The sequence below is a fragment of the Scyliorhinus torazame genome, chromosome 19, assembly GCF_047496885.1.
Source record: "Scyliorhinus torazame isolate Kashiwa2021f chromosome 19, sScyTor2.1, whole genome shotgun sequence".
NCBI lineage: Eukaryota > Metazoa > Chordata > Chondrichthyes > Carcharhiniformes > Scyliorhinidae > Scyliorhinus > Scyliorhinus torazame.
The window spans coordinates 87,850,907-87,867,622 of NC_092725.1; the positions used below are offsets into that span (position 1 = coordinate 87,850,907).

General features: G+C 43.7%; 1 protein-coding gene across 3 annotated transcripts in view; it reads right to left on the bottom strand.

Moving 5' to 3' along the window:
• Positions 1-16,716, bottom strand: part of osbpl8 (oxysterol binding protein-like 8) — a 386,181-nt gene that overhangs the window by 86,111 nt on the left and 283,354 nt on the right. For all 3 annotated transcript variants that reach the window (XM_072484706.1, XM_072484705.1, XM_072484707.1), the window contains 4 exons: positions 10,763-10,931; positions 6,085-6,331; positions 3,034-3,218; positions 1,965-2,046 (listed from right to left, as the gene is read on the bottom strand). In XM_072484706.1, coding sequence (XP_072340807.1) covers positions 1,965-2,046; positions 3,034-3,218; positions 6,085-6,331; positions 10,763-10,931 — 683 coding nt within the window. The remainder of the gene's footprint in view (positions 1-1,964; positions 2,047-3,033; positions 3,219-6,084; positions 6,332-10,762; positions 10,932-16,716) is intronic.

Here is a 16,716-nt window from a genome sequence, read left to right on the forward strand (position 1 = left end):
AGTAGAGACAACCCCGGTAACTATAGACCAGTGAGTCTTACTTCTATTGTGGGCAAAGTCTTGGAAAGGATTATAAGAGATAGGATTTATAATTATCTAGAATGGAATAATTTGATTAGGGATATCCAACACGGTTTTGTGAAGGGTAGGTCGTGCCTCACAAACCTTATTGAGTTCTTTGAGAAGGTGACCAAACAGGTGGATGAGGGTAAAGCAGTTGATGTGGTGTACATGGATTTCAGTAAAGCGTTTGATAAGGTTCCCCACGGTAGGCTATTGCAGAAAATATGGAGGCATGGGATTGAGGTTGATTTAGCAGTTTGGATCAGAAATTGGCTAGCTGTAAGAAAACAGAGGGTGGTAGTTGATGGGAAATGTTCAGCCTGGAGTTCAGTTACTAGTGGTGTACCATAAGGATCTGTTTTGGGGCCACTGCAGTTTGTTATTTTTATAAATGACCTGGAGGAGAGCGTAGAAGGATGGGTGAGTAAATTTGCAGATGACACTAAAGTCGGTGGAGTTGTGGACAGTGCGGAAGGATGTTGCAGGTTACAGAGGGACATAGATAAGCTGCAGAGCTGGGCTGAGAAGTGGCAAATGGAGTTTAATGCAGAAAAGAGAGGTGATTCATTTTGGAAGGAGTAACAGGAATACAGAGTACTGGGCTAATGATAAGATTCTTGGTGCGGATGAGCAGAGAGATCTCGGTGTCCATGTACATAGATCCCTGAAAGTTGCCACCCAGGTTGATAGGGTTGTTAAGAAGGCGTACGGTGTGTTAGCTTTTATTGGTAGAGGGATTGAGTTTCGGAGCCATGAGGTCATGTTGCAGCTGTACAAAACTCTGGTGCGGCCGCATTTGGAGTATTGCTTGCAGTTCTGGTTGCCGCATTATAGGAAGGATGTGGAAGCATTGGAAAGGGTGCAGAGGAGATTTACCAGGATGTTGCCTGGTATGGAGGGAAGATCTTATGGAGGAAAGGCTGAGGGACTTGAGGCTGTTTTCATTAGAGAGAAGGTTAAGAGGTGACTTAATAGAGGCATACAAGATGATCAGAGGATTAGATAGGGTGGACAGTGAGAGCCTTTTTCCGCGGATGGTGATGGCTAGCATGAGGGGAGATAGATATAGGACAGATTTCAGAGGTAGGTTCTTTACTCAGAGAGTAGTAGGAGCATGGAATGCCCTGCCAGCAACAATAGTGGACTCGCCAACATTAAGGGCATTTAAATGGTCATTGGACAAACATATGGATGATAATGGAATAGTGCAGATGGGCTTTAGATTGGTTTTACAGGTCGGCGCAACATCGAGGGCCGAAGGGCCTGTACTGCGCTGTAATGTTCTATGTTCTATATTCTTGATAACAGTGTTGCCTAAAACTAGAAATTTCCAAAGCTGACAATGAAACAAACATATCGCCGGCCTTTCACCTCAATTGAAGGTGGTGGCTTTGCTCAACTTGTAGCAATTCTACCTTAAATCGGAAGATTTATAGTTCAACCCACACACCACACTCGAGCTCACATTATAAGTTGACATGTCAGGGCAATGCAGAGAGGATGCTGTACTATCAGAGGTGTGTAATTTGGAGCTAATTAACTGAAGCCTCCAGAGGAAATATTCCAAGGTTCCATTCAAAGGAAGTTATCCCATTGTCCAAACAATACTTACCATCACTGCCACGAAAACATCTGAATGAATGACTGGAATTGTGGGGCCAATCTCGGTGCAAACAGACTGCCATGTTTGACTATATAACAGTGATTGCACCTCAAAAGAAGTCCATTGGTATAAAGTGTTGCAGTATTTCATGAAGATATGAATGGCTCTTTGCGTTACTTCCAAACATTTTGTTTATTTAAGTATATATTTCTATGACTTGAGTAACAGAGAAGACAGATTTAATTACAAAGAGTTTTTCTTTAAAGATATTGAAAGAAATCAGTTTATGAATACAAACCTTTGGTTTTTTGTAGAAGCCGGACAAATACCATCTCGTAACTTTCTTCAAACGACTGTATGGGTTTTCCTCGGCTGCAGCTCTGTGGGAATCAAATGCTTATACTTGATGCAAATCCAATTGATTAAGGACAGTTTGGACAAAAAAATTAACTGAATACATGTTATTTTTGTTGCTGTTGTCATTCTTTTTATTTAATTTTAAAAAAAAATTCAGAGTACCCAATCCACCTACCCTGCACATCTTTGGGTTGTGGGGGAGAAACCCATGCAGACACGAGGAGAATGTGCAAACCCCACATGGGCAGTGACCCAGGGCCGGGATTTAAACTCGGGTCCTCAGCGCCGTAGGCAGCAGTGTTAACCATTGTGCCACCTGCCGCCCCTCCTGTTGTCATTCTTAAGGTGTCTCAGATTCACATCACTTCAGCCCAGATAATTGGAAGGAAACTGTTAGGGGCTCTGTATTACTTACAATCTTTAATGCCGACATTCCTCCAAAAGGAAAGATGGAGAAGGCTCCCTAAAAGCTTAGCAGTTCAGATATATAGCTAAGTCCCAGGCTTAACTCCTTGGACAATTGCCCTCAGTGCTCAATAATCCAGAAGAGTGATGGAACTTCAGGGGAAACAAAAATTCAAGGCAAGTTTCCAAAGGGCTTGCTGGAAATCACAGGATCCTTAACTTAAAAGATGTACCTTCTAAAAATAAGAAATGGGAGGAGTAGACCATTCAGCCCTGAGATCCTCCTCTGACCCTCAGTAAGATTACTGATTTTTTCCCTCAACTCCACTTTTCTATACGATCCCCACAATCCCTCGATATCCTTAATGTCCCAAAAATAAAACACATTTTCTACTCTTAAGTGTTATTTCGGTGAGGAAAAAGATAATTATCACAAGGATATTTGAGGAGGCCTTAAGTGGAAAAAAAGGGAGAGTCGCCGAAGAAACAGAGTTAATGAAATATCCTGGTTCAGGGATGAGGGGAAATGGGAAAGAGTGACAGAAGCAGGTGGAGGTGCGGGAGGAGGGAAGAAACAAAACATATGTAATCATAACTGTACTCACTGTGATAGAAAGTCTGCATGATAGTAATAGTCTGATAACTTGTCTAGGAATGACCTAGGCTCCAGGATAAATGTCGGCAACACAACTTTAGAGAGGTCCATTCCTGGGCGAACTTGTTTCAGCAGAGTCCATATGAGACTTTTGTTCTCCTCAGATACCACCTCTGTCTGAGAATCTTCACCTATCTAGATTTTTTGGAGGGGGTGGGGGCAAGAGAAAAGAGTGTTTTTTTTCAGAAGGTTTTCCCAATGAATGGTAAAGGAATTATATGGTGTGACTTGGCATGTGGTAAATGTCTCTGCAGCATTGTGATTTGCTATTGCAGAAAATTAAATTGAATTTTCTAAAGCTGTAAAATAAACACATCAATTTGAATTGTGGAATATTGCATTATATTAAGAGTTATTTTTGTTAACTTTAAATGTTTCCCCTCCATAATACAGTAAATGGATTGTATTCACTAAGCACTGCATCATCTTTATGATCCAATTCCCAAATTATGTTTTCAACTCTGGGATGTTTAACTTGGAAGCACAGAAAATCGAAACTGTAACTCCCACTACTGTACCATAATAGCATAAAAGAAGAATATTTGCAGGTCATAGTAATTCCATGAACCCATTGATGTTCATGGCTGTGAAGCAGAACATTAAAACATCTGCAAATAGGAATCAGTGAAATGTCTAGGCAGAACATGAATAGATTTGCACTTACTATGCATTAACATATCAAAACATCTTTATAAAAATTGCGAGCAATCTACATGTAGATCATTTCAGGTCCTCTTCTGATGTTCATCAGCCAGACAAAATAATTTTTCAAGCAAACTTGACTCTGGTTGGTAGATAAGTAACAAAAAGGTACACCATATACACAAATAATATACTGCACCATAATATCATCAGGTCCTAGTCTTTCAATTCTCAAATGGCCAATGTTCCAGGGGAGGACAAAGAAAATATCTCCAAGCCACTCTGAAGATCTCCTTGAAGCACAGTGGCATTGACCTTAATGACTGGGAGGAGCCTGCTACCAATCATTCAGTAGGTCAACAACTTCCATATCAAGTTGCACAATGTGTGTTCACAGTTTAACACTGAGCCACATGAGGAGGTATGAGGGCAGATGATCAAATACCTTTTAAGGAGCATCTTAACAGAGGACAGGAAAGAAGAGAAGCAGAGGCAGTGGGGAATCTGACAGCTCGGAGGAGAGACATTGAATGCACTGCTGCCAATGATGGACAGCAATACAATTGTATTGACGATCACAAATCATGTTAAATCCAGGGAGGTGTACAATTTTAAGCTTTTATCCTACCTCTCACCAATGCCTGGGGTGAGAGTGAGTGGGGCACTCAAGGAGGAAGACTTTTTTTTATTAAATAAGAAAAAGAGATAGTTTTATGTGATCTATGTTTGTATTGTTGGCGATTAGAAATAAGGTATAAACTTAAGTGACTTTAAATTTGCGTTTCTGTGCAAGAAAGGTAGATTCATGTTAACTAAAGGTGATGTCACATATGGGGGAGGGGTTTTATTTAATTTCAAACCGTTTTTCTCAGAGTTTATGACGTATAAAGCATAGAAGAGCTTAATAAAAGAATGAGTTGTTGCTTAGCAACCAGGAGCCACCTTTAGGGGAAAACAGACCTTGAGATTCTAGTTAAACTGAACTCATACCAGTTGGAGTTAGGAAGCCAGACAGTGAACAGCTCTCAGCTCTGCCAGAAGCAGAATAATGGAGCAATGGGCAAGAAAGTAAATTGCAGAAAGTAAACAGTTAATTCTAGGAAACAGGGAATGAAAAGAGAAGTTCCAAAAAACTGAAGTGAAAAGAACAAAGAAACTGGAATTGGAACATTGAAGCTACAGACAGAGCTGAAAAGTGCAAACCTGGTGATGTTGGCTATTGAGAAGCCAGAGATATTTGAAGTTATCCTGAGGTTGGTGATTTCTTACTACAGCCTGTGAAGCAATAGTTGAAACAATTGGTGAAACAATCTGTGGCTGGATACCTGAGAGTTTGTGTGAAAGTCTGAAAGCACGTGGCTATTCAAGACAAAGGAATATTGAAGGGACAGCTGGAAATCCTGGAAACGGATCCTTGCTTGAAACAGCTGAGAGAAAACATTGTTTGAAAGAAGATTCTAAAGCATGTATTTTCAAGAGTTTGGAAACACTCTTATGGAAGGAGACGTCCAGTGAGATAAGCTGGCTCATGGTGTAATTAATGGTGTAAGAAATCCACAGAAGTTTGATCTGCCACTGGGTTTCAGGGTGGGATGTGCCTGACCACTGTTAGCTTGTTGGTTATATTTACTGAAACCATTATTGCAGAAGATATATTTTGTACATTGTGTTGTCCTTAAAATCTGTGTACATTTGTGAAGAAAAGTGGGAGTGAAGGAATATTGGTTTACGGACAAACTTATCATGTTTAATTAATTTTTGTTGTTGTTAAAAGATAATTGGCAATCAAGTGATTGTTCATCCACGTTTTCGAAAAAAGTTCAAGTTGCGGTTTTTTGATCCAGGATTCCATTCTGGGATCGGCCCATCCAGGAGTAACATCAACTGGGATCGTAACAGTTTCCAGCAAGTAAAGACATGGAAAATCACTCATCTTAACAAGATTAAGAGCCACCACTATGAAGGAGAATACATTCTGGTTGAATGAACCAACTTATCGTTAAAAGGTAAATACGTACAACTTTACATCAGCCACAACCCAATTGTCAGCTGAGTCGATGACTCGCTTCTAGGCCTCAACATATGTTACATCATATGAGTGTTGTCCATGAATGTCCACAACGTTTTAGCATCCAACTGTGCTATACTGAACACTGAGCTACTTCTGCATAACATAGGAAGCATTCCATTCTCTGGCACCTCAACATGCATGACTTTGATCAGCGCAAAGCTACAGGAAATAAAAATCTGAACTGCAAAGCAGTAAACTGTTCACTGAAATGACCATCGCCCTTCATTATATTTCCATGAAATTATATGAAATGTGAAAATATGTTATATCCAATACAGCTTCTCTTACCTCTCCCAATTCTTCATGTGCTTCTTCTACGTAACTCGTTTCCTTTACTATGTCTATAGGCTGTAGATCACTGTACAGGTCATCATGTTTTTCTGATATGTCAGAGTCACTTTCCTCACTTTTTCCACTTTTCTCCAGTGCGTCATTATCCGATTCCTCATGGTCAGGTTCATTTTCCCTATCTGATTTATCGGAGTACAGGTCATGGTCTCTAAAATGTTGCTGTTCTATTTCACTTTCATTTAACCTGAAAATATACATTTCATTAATTGGAAGATTTTCTTAATTTAACTGGATAAATAATTCTTTTTTGGGCGGCCCTTACTTCACAATTTGCAATATACTCAGTGTGGTGGAAGCAGGTTCAACTGTAGCATTCAAAAGGGAATTATGCAGTTATCTAAAAAATGATGAATGTGCAGGGTTAGAAGGAGAACGCAGGAGAGCCAGGGCAGACACAATGGCTGAATGGCCTCCTTCTGCACGATAACATTTCTGTGATACATTGGTTTCTGCATCACTGACAGAGTTAATTGAATAACATTAATGGTGTGCATAATACCAGTGAAAGGTATTTCCATTTTCTAGTAGATGGGACATCAGCAGCAGTGAGACTGGGCCACTTCAACCCACTCGCACCACCTTCAAAAAAGAAATAAAAAACACAAATTTATTTTAAGAATTAGTTTCAATTTGTAGCTCAATTACCTGCCCATAATATTCAATTCGCATTGCTTCATAAGGATTTAATTTCTGAGTAACTAATGATGTATTTTTGAGCCCGGAGTTTAAATTTGCACAAGGACAGTCCCAGTGACTTGCCATTCAATTTTCTATCAATTACTCTCATGTCTACAAAACTGTATTTGATTTTTTGGCACAGCATCTAAAAGCATTAATGTACCATGTCTCAAAGTGACTCACCCTTTTAAGTCGCTCTTAAAATATGACAGCATGAGTCTGCAATCTCAAAAACATGAATCCATGCTTTTAGCTTCAACTAATAGAAGACTTCTACCTACTTATAAAAACGTATTAAAAGGTCTAGCGGTATAAAAACATAGGTTAACCTTTTGGAAATCAATGTACCATTTGCAAGGAGAACATAAATGCTCTAGCATTAAAATATAGTTGGGGTGGGATGGAAGTTTTCCGAAATTGGGAAGAGAAGGGGATTAAGACGCTAAAAGACTTGTTTCTTCGGGGTCGGTTTGCAGGATTGAGGGAGCTGGAAGCGAAGTATGGGCTGGAGCAGGGAGAAGTGTTTAGATACATGCAGGTTCGGGATTTTACCAGGAAGGAGATAGAGCTTCCCGGAGGAACCGGCCTCTACATTGCTGGAGGAGGTGTTGACGACAAGGGGTCTGGAGAAGGGGGTAGTGTCAGCAGTGCACGGAGCTATTTTGGAAGAGGATAAGGCACCACTGGAAGGGATCAAAGCAAAGTGGGAGGAAGAGCTGGGGGAGGTTATGGAGGAGGGGTTCTGGTGTGAGGTGCTCCGGAGAGTGAATGCCTCCACCTCATGTGCGAGGTTGGGGCTGATACAGCTGAAGATGGTATATAGAGCGCACCTCACGAGGGCGAGGATGAGCCGATTTGTTGAAGGAGTAGAAGATGTGTGTGAGCGTTGCGGGTGGGGGCCCGCGAATCACATTCATATGTTTTGGTCTTGACCAAAGCTAGAGGATTACTGGAAGGAGGTTTTTCGGGTAATTTCCAAGGTGGTGCGCTAGAATCTGGACCCAGGTCCCCGGTAGGCCATATTCGGGGAGTCGGACCAGCCAGGGTTGGAAACGGGTGCGGAGGCGGATATCATAGCCTTCGCCTCGTTAATCGCCTGAAGGCAGATCCTGCTGGGATGGAGAGCAGCCTCTCCACCCTGTGCCCTGGCGTGGCGGGGGGACCTGTTGGAATACTGGGCCCTTGAGAAGGTTAAGTTCGAACTGAGGGAAAGCTCGGAGGGGTTCTACAAGTGATGGGCAATATTTATTATGCACTTTCAAGAACTGGATAACATCGAACATTAGTTGGGGGGGGTGGGTGGGGGGGGGTGCTGTGGATATTAAGGGCGACTATGGGTAATCCCTGATTCCTTTTTGTCATTTGTTTATGTAAACATGCGGGCTGATGTTTGGGGGTTGGTGGGAGGATGGGAGCGTTGTTATTGTTATGGGGATTGACATATCTGTTGCTGATTATTGTTTATTGTTGGTGGGTGTAAATTTGGGAGAAAATGTGAAAAAAGAGAATAAAAATATTTTTAAAAATATATATATATATATATATATAGTTGGGGTACAGGGCCAGGGATTAACCAGAGATCAGATTAATTATCAGATTGAAATACCACTGTAATCTGGTCTCTGCTCTCTGGCAAGTCTGGAACCTGGGTCCAGTACATAATCATTATGGCCTGGATTTTGCAGTCTGTGGCGAAGCAATGCGACTACCACTGTTGAAGAAATCTAGCCACAAAAATTGAATGGTCTCTCTAGCACGGATTTTCCCTTTCCTGAGAGTAGTTTGAATCGAGGGTCAGGTCAAGGGGATCTCTAGGCATGAAGTAATAGTGTTGTCAGCAATCAGGGAAAACAGCCAATGATACGGAAATTCGAACAGACAATATGCCAGAAAATTAGAAGTTAATTTATCATACACTTATAATTTTCAGACCGCAAAATGAATAATAATTGGATTAGGATAATCAAATTTGACGAATCATTATTTTTAAAATGTAGAATGTGGGATTGTGGTATGAGGTGCTGCGGAGGGTGAATGCCTCAACCTTGTGTGTGGGGCTGGTTCGGGAATATAATGGGAGTTCCTATGTTTGGAAAATGTGAAATTCGCCTTGGGAGGGATAAGTGAAGCACATCACAAGAGATGGGGTCTGTTCATATTACATTTTGGAGAGCTCGTTGTCGTAACGAGCAAGGGGGAGGGGGGTAGGTGGGTTTGTGGGGTTGCTTCGGGTCATTTCAGTTGTAAATGTTGTTCATATGGGCGGGTAAAGTGGCAAGGATTAAGAGGACGGTGCTCCAGAGAGAGAAACAGTGGGGAGGTTTTGCCTTCCGAACTTATTATTGGATGGCAAACGTCGAGAAGGTGGGGGGTTGGAGGCTGGTTCCTGTAAGGGGTCGGGGTTGTGGGCGCTGGCAACAGTGCTGCAATGCTCTAAGTTATGTGATTGTTAAAATGTTAAAATTTGAATAACAATTTCAATCATAAAAAGCAACAAAAGAGAGAGCATGAGACGAGACTGACAGCTAACATAAGGGGAGTCTAAAATCTTCTGTGAATACCTAAATAATAAAAGGGTGGCAAAAGGAGAAGGGCTGGCAAGGGACCAAAAGACAATTTACCCAAGGGGGCACAGGGCATGGGTGACGCACTGAATTAAAACTTTTCATCTGTCTTTCCCAAGGAAAAAGATGTTGCGCAGGTCATGACACAGATGCGATGGCACAAATGAACCAATGACTTGGATGATTTCAAAAGCAAGTTGCATGGGCACCTGAACAAAATAAACTTTCTGGGCTATGGGTAGAGTGGGGAATGGGCCTGATTAGATTGATCTATGGAGAACTGGCAGAGACTCCTTCGGTACCATAACGACTGTGTGACTATGACAATTTCTGGATTTTTCCATTATTATGTGCTTGTGAGGACTCTCAATGTTACTGTCTACATCACTGGAGTAATGCTGGTAAATGCTGACACATTGTTCATCATTACCACCTCAAAATCCAGGTTATTATTTCCACAGCTTTCTATATTTAAATCATTGACGCTATGAACCAACCTTCAAAGTGAAGTCGCGTGTACAGGGATAAGACAGTCAGTTATTCTGCTCCAGTAAAACCAAGGGAGAATCACAAGTTGAATGGGCAGCAAATTTTTTTTTTTGGTGGCACTTGCTGGCGTAGAAATGTGAGCCAGGACACTGAAAGAGCTGACTTCTTTTCAACGAGTGCCATATCTTAAACATCCACTCTAACTGCCAGAACACGGAGACAGGGCCTCAATTAAACATCTCTGTGGGAGGCTTGCTACATTCTCTCAAAGCTGCACTTGCACTGGCAGAAGACAATTAACTTTGCAAGCTTTTGGACAGCACACTACAAATTCAAACATAGCCAAACAACAATGAGCGAAAATTAATCTGTTCCTTCAAAGAAAAAACAACCACTGGGCATGGTTTACTTGACCAAAGGATTAGTTGAAATGAAATACTTTCACTTTTATATACCACCTTTCCTATATATTATATACAAGTTTAACTCCAAAATTATTGTTTCATTGATTTTATCACTGGAGAGCTATAACATTTATGATCTTGAAAACCACGGAATGCATACTTCAAAGCAAATCTATAGTATATGCACTTTTAGTTGTAGCCTCAGTATTACGTGGACAGCACTTGATTGCATTCCAATTTCTAGATTGTGAGATGTTTCACTCTTCACAATTCCCAATAAAAGACACACAAACATTATGATGTAACTGAGAAACTTAGCTTTCCAATAGTCAAAGTTAAGTATGATTAACACACATGCGTTGATCTATTAAAAATAGACCTATGTTAAATTTAACCTATCCCGTATAATTAGAATTGCCAACAAAATGTGGGAAACGCCTCTGCAGCCATTCAATATCAAGTGTCAAAAGAACTACTTACTGATAGTTTTCTGGATTTTGGAGAGCATTTGCTCGCAGTAATCCAAAAAGCGCAATGTGACAGTTCTCAGCGGTGTTTAGATCAATTTCTTTGCCTTCCCTAATCATCGTTCGCTTGAGGAGACTTGAACACTTCAGAGCAAGTTCCAAAGCATCCATCCAACATCTTCCTGTAAGAGTTTGAAGGGTATGTGAGAATGCAGAAAGCCAGGTGGTGAAGCATAAGATGGTAATCAATTAAAGCTTTTACTTACGGAGGTGCACATTAGTGTACCTCATGCCAAACCCCTCTTTCAGCCTGCTTCTGTGAACATGGGCACGTTTCAAATTAATGCCTACTATCAGAATACGTACAACACCCAATTGATACATACAATTAACAGGGTGCCCATTATTGACATCTGAAACTGTTGTATTACACCAGGTGTGCAACACCAGGCAAGTGGAAAATATTAATTTATTTGTAAGCAATCATTCAAATTTCTCACTTCCTTGGTTTAATAACTTCCACAAAAGAATCAAATGGTAATAAAATGAGTTGGGAGTATTTTAAAATTGAAGACTTAATTTAAAATAATTTGATTATTTTTCTCTTACAGCAGCAGTTCTCAAATTTTTTATCCATGGACCACTTGAAGAGGACCATCTACGTACCACACCCTTACACTTAATACCATAAAAATATTAATCAGAATTAATTGTGGCAGTGTGGCATGGTGGCGCAGTAGTTAGCACTGCTGCCTCACGGCGGCAAGGATCCGGGTTCGATCCTGGCCCCGGGTCACGGTCCGTGTGGAGTTTGCACATTCTCCCCGTGTCTGCATGGATCTCACCTCCACAATCCAAAAAGATGTGCAGAGTAGGTGGATTGGCCCTTAATTGGAAAAAAAAAGAATTAATTGTGGTAGACTCCTTGGTATGTCCAAGTTGTAAGAGACGTCATTGCCTTCTGTGGGTCCTCCCATTACTTAAGAGTCTGATTTAGAATTGGCATGCCTGTCCACAGAACCGGCAATTCATGTTGTTGGTGATGCTTCGGGGAGTTTCTGCACCAGCGCGGGTGCAGTGGATGCTGCAAATTTGGCACAGATGGTCCTCGAAATGCGCTGAACCAAATTTTAATGATTGCCTTCACATGGGTCGGTCAGCTGCAAATTTTCCCAAGAGAGGTGGTATGCAATGCAGAACTTAATGTTGTTTATCCTGAATTTTCACAATGAACCGGAGGTGCTTTTGGTGGAAGCACTCCAAAGCTTTGGTGTCACACCTATAAAAGAGCCAGGATTGTGTCTTACAGCAGGGTGGTAAGGTAACTAATCTGGTAACGTTTGATATTAGCCCTCAGCTAAATGCTAGGCTGCTTCCAGATACGACCGTGGAGTCAAACGCGGCAGAACTTGCTTTTGGAAACATTAATACTTCCATTCCTAGAGAGCACACTACCAAGACATGAGAATTTCTCTACAACCTTGAGACTGGTGCTATCAACGGGGTGCTTCAAATCATGTGATGCTGGTTGGACCATGACCTCTGAATTGAAGAACTGATTTGGAGACCAAAGTTTTTAGCAGACCTCAAGAATTTGTTTGCCATTGTTTAGAGGTCGTCATCTGCATATAGAAGCTCTCGATCACTGCCTTGTGACTTGAGTTTGGTGAGATCAAAGAGGTTCCATGAATGGAATCTAATACTGATATCTTCAGACATATCCCTTGATGGCTTCCTTAAGTAGCAAAGAATAGATTGAAGTTTTGAGGAGCCACAACGCTGATTATTGCATGAGCATCAGACATCATGCCACAGGCAAAAACACATACAAAATATCATCATGCAGTAGATGCATTATTTTAATAAGCTTACGTGTTTGGATATCCTTGCTTATGCTATACATCAGATCGACACACTGCCAAAAGCTTTAGTTAGATGTATTAACAGCCGCTGTATTCTTTTGTATACCTCATTGTGCCTTTAGTACCTTTTTGCACCCTTTGACACGGTTCTACTTTTGTACCTTTAGTACCCACTGTAGAGGTTGTGAGCGGTTATGGTTGTATTTAGGTGAGGTCCTTGGGGTAACTGATAGTTTATTGTACAGGGGTGGCTTTGGGTGTGCGCTTTTTCTTTCTTTGTTGTGGGTATGGAGAAAAGGGTCAGGGGGTGGGTTGGAGAGAGAGCGGCCCACCAAAGATGGGGCCCTTTGTTTGGGCGGGGAGGTAGGGTTTGTGAGGTTTGGGGGAAGGGGGGGGTAGAGACATGTTGGTATGGTGGGTGATAATGGAGGGTCTTAGTAGAGGGGAGGCAGAAAACCCCGGTGAGGATTGTAACATGGAACATACATCGGTTAAATGGGCCAGTCAAATGGTCCCGGGTGTTTTCGGATCTCAAGACTTTGAAGGCGGAGGTGATTTTCCTGCAAGGGACACATTTACTAGAGAAAATGGGCAGCACGGTAGCATAGCGGTTAGCGCAATTGCTTCACAGCTCCAGGGTCCCAGGTTCGATTCCCGGCTGGGTCACTGTCTGTGCGGAGTCTGCACGTTCTCCCCGTGTGTGCGTGGGTTTCCTCCGGGTGCTCCGGTTTCCTCCCACAGTCCAAAGATGTGCAGGTTAGGTGGATTGGCCATGCTAAATTGCCCTTAGTGTCCAAAATTGCCCTTAGCGTTGGTTGAGTGGGGTTACTGGGTTATGGGGATAGGGTGGTGTGGGATTGGGTAGGGTGCTCTTTCCAAGAGCCGGTGCAGACTCGATGGGCCGAATGGCCTCCTTCTGCACTGTAAATTCTATGAAATTCTATGAAAAAAATCAATGTGGTTAAGAAAGGGTTAGGTGAGGCATACATTTCATTCGGGGTTCAATTCAAAGTCAAGGAGGAGGTCATGATTGTGTTTAGTAAGATGACATTGTTTGCAGGAGGTACGGGACCCAGGGGAAAGGTTTGTGATAGCGAGTGGGGTATTAGCAGGGGCACCGGTGGTGTTGGTGAAAGTGAAAGCGCCCAACTGGGTTGATGTGGCTTTCATGAAGAAGCTGTTAGGGTCTATCCCGGACTTAGATTCTCACCAATTGATTACGGGTGGGGACTTTAATTGTGTACTGGAGCCCAGGGTGGATAGATTGAGTCCTAAATCAATGGTAAGGTCGGTGAGGGAGCTGGGAGCGTTTATGGATCAGATGTGGGTGTGGACCCGTGGAGGTTTCAGCACACAAGGGAGATGGCGTACTCCTTCTCACACATTCATTGGGTATATTCCCATTTTGACCTTTTTGTTTTAGGGAAGGTGGTGTTGACGGAGGTGGTGGGAGCGGAATAGTGATTCCAAGCCGGGGGGGGGGGGGCGCTGGTAGACAAAGAGTGGACAAGGAGTTCTGTGATAAGGTGGCACTGCCGATTAAGAACTCCATTCATCAAAATCAAAATCGAGACGTCTCTGCAGCCACGTTCTGGGAGGCATTGAAGGCGGTAGTCCGAGGGGGATTGAGGTTCAGAGATAGGGTTGAGAAGGGGGAGCGGCAGAGGCTGTTGGAGGGTAAAGTGGAGGTGGAACAGAGGTACTTGGTTGCACCGACTAGGAGGCTGCTGGTGATGAGAAAGAAGTTGCCGGGGTAGTTCAATTGGCTGACAACAGGGATGGATGTGGGTCAACTACGCCAGCTGTGGGGGGGGGGGGGGGGGGCGCTGCAGTATTGCCCATCAGTTGCGAAGGCAGGCAGAGGCTAGAGAAATTGTGCAGGTGCGGGGAGGTGGTGGTGTCGGAACCGGCAAAAAACATTGGGGTGTTTGAGGCCTTTTATCAGGGGTTGTACAGGGCTGAGCTTCGAAGGGTTGGGGAGGGAAATGGAGGAGGGGGGGGGGGGGTGTTGGTGAAAGAGATAGATAGAGAGAGAGAGGAGGCAGACACGGGTCAGTTCTTGGATGGGTTGATGTTCCCGGAGTTGGAGCAGGGGAAGCCGCAGGAACTGGAGGAGCTGTTGGGGGTTGCAGGAGGTAGCGAATGTATTGGGATGATGCAGTCGGCTAAGGCGCCGGGGCTGGATGGCCTTTCGGTGGAATTTTATAAGCAGTTTACAGGACAGATAGATCCTCATCTTCTGCGTATGTTTAATGAGGAGGTGGAGAAGGGGGAGCTGCCGGCTACATTGGCACAGGTGTCTATTTTGTGGATTCCAAAAAAGGACAAGGATTAGATGGCGTGCGGGTCCTACATTGTTGAAGACAGATGTTAAGGTGTTGGCCAAGCTGTTGGCGATACAGTTGGAGGGATGTGTGCCAGTGGTAGTAAAAGAGAATCAAACGAGGTTCGTGAAGGGGCAGCAGCTCTCTAGTAACATTAGGAGGCTATTAAATGCGGTTGTGACTCCTTCAGAGGTACGAGTCCTGGAGGTGATCGTACCGATGGACTTGGAAAAGGCTTTTGAACGGGTGGAGTGTCGGTACCTGTTGGAGATCCTGGGAAGGTTTGGAGCTGGACCGAAGTTTGTGGCTTGGGCATGGCTACTGTACGTGTCCCCGATAGCTTGTGTGAGAATGATTGAGATAAACACGGGTATTTTGAGCTGCAGAGGGGAAAAAGGCAGGGATGCCCATTGTCACCGTTGTTGTTCGCGTTGGTGATTGCGCTTCAGGTTTTAAAGGAGTGGCAGGGGATCGTGGAGGGGGGGGGTTATGAAGCATAGGGTGTTGTGTGCCGACGACTTACTGTTATATGTGGAGAATCCACTGGATAGTATGGGGACAATTGTGGGTGTTGCTGAAATTCGGGGCCTTTCCGGGTACAAATTGAATTTTGGGAAAAGTGAGATTTTCCCGGTGAATGCGTTGGGGCGAAGTGCGAACCTGGGGGCCCTGCCGTTTAAAGTGGCGAAGGTCAGAGTTTGGTATTTGTGGATTCAGGTGGCGAATGACTGGGCTACTCTGCACAAATGGAATTTGGCAGGGCTGGTAGATGGGGACTTCAAGCGGTGGGATACCCTGCAGAGAGGGTAAAGATGAATGTGTGGCCATGATTCCTGTTTATCTTTCAGTCCCTCCCGATTTTTCTCCCCAAGGCTTTTTTCCGAAGGGTGGACAAGTTGATTTCACCGTTTGTTTGGGCTGACAGTAGGGCCACATTGCAAACACTACAGCGGGACGGGGTGCTGGCATTCTCAAATCTGCTACATTATTACTGTGCGGCAAATGTTGAGAAGATGAGGTGATGGGGAGGGGGGGGGGGGGGGGGGGGGGGAGGAGGTGTTTCAAGATCGGCTGGTGCAGGATTTTGCACGGAAGGAGCTACCCTCATTCTCTCACTTGCTGCCCCTGAATGTTTTGGGGTGGGGGGAGGATTGAGAATATCTATGAATGGCTGGGAGAATAAGGGTCGGCTTTGGTAAAGGGGATCAAGCAGAAGTGGGAGGAACAGTTTAGGATGGATATGGGGTGGGGAATTTGGAGTGATAATGCACGGAGTCAACTCAACCCCCTCCTGTGCGAGGATGAGCTTGAAACAGTTTAGGGCCCATATGACTCGGACTCAGATGAGTGAGTTCTCCCTGGGAATTGAAGATGTGTGTGAGAAGTCTGGGAGGAGGCCGGCGAACCATGTCCATATGTTTTGATGGTGTACAAAGCTGGATAGATATTGGGAGGCAGTGTTTGAGAGACTGTTGGGGATTATTCAAGATAACGGCAGGCCCTATGGTGACGACTTTTGGGGTTTTGGAGGCGCTGGGGCTGCAGGAGGGGAAGGGGCCGATGTTGTGGCCTTCACCTCTCTGATTGCCTGGCGACAGAAACTTTTGAGCATGAGGACGACAGTATCTCCGGGGGTCGCAGCGTGATTGGGGGATTTGTACAAGTTCCTCAGGTTGGAGAAGATACAATTTGACCCCAGGCCGTTGTTGGAGGGGTTCTACCTGTGGTGGAGGTAATTTCTGCCCATGTTTGTGGAGTTGTTTGTCGCTGGGGAGGCGGCG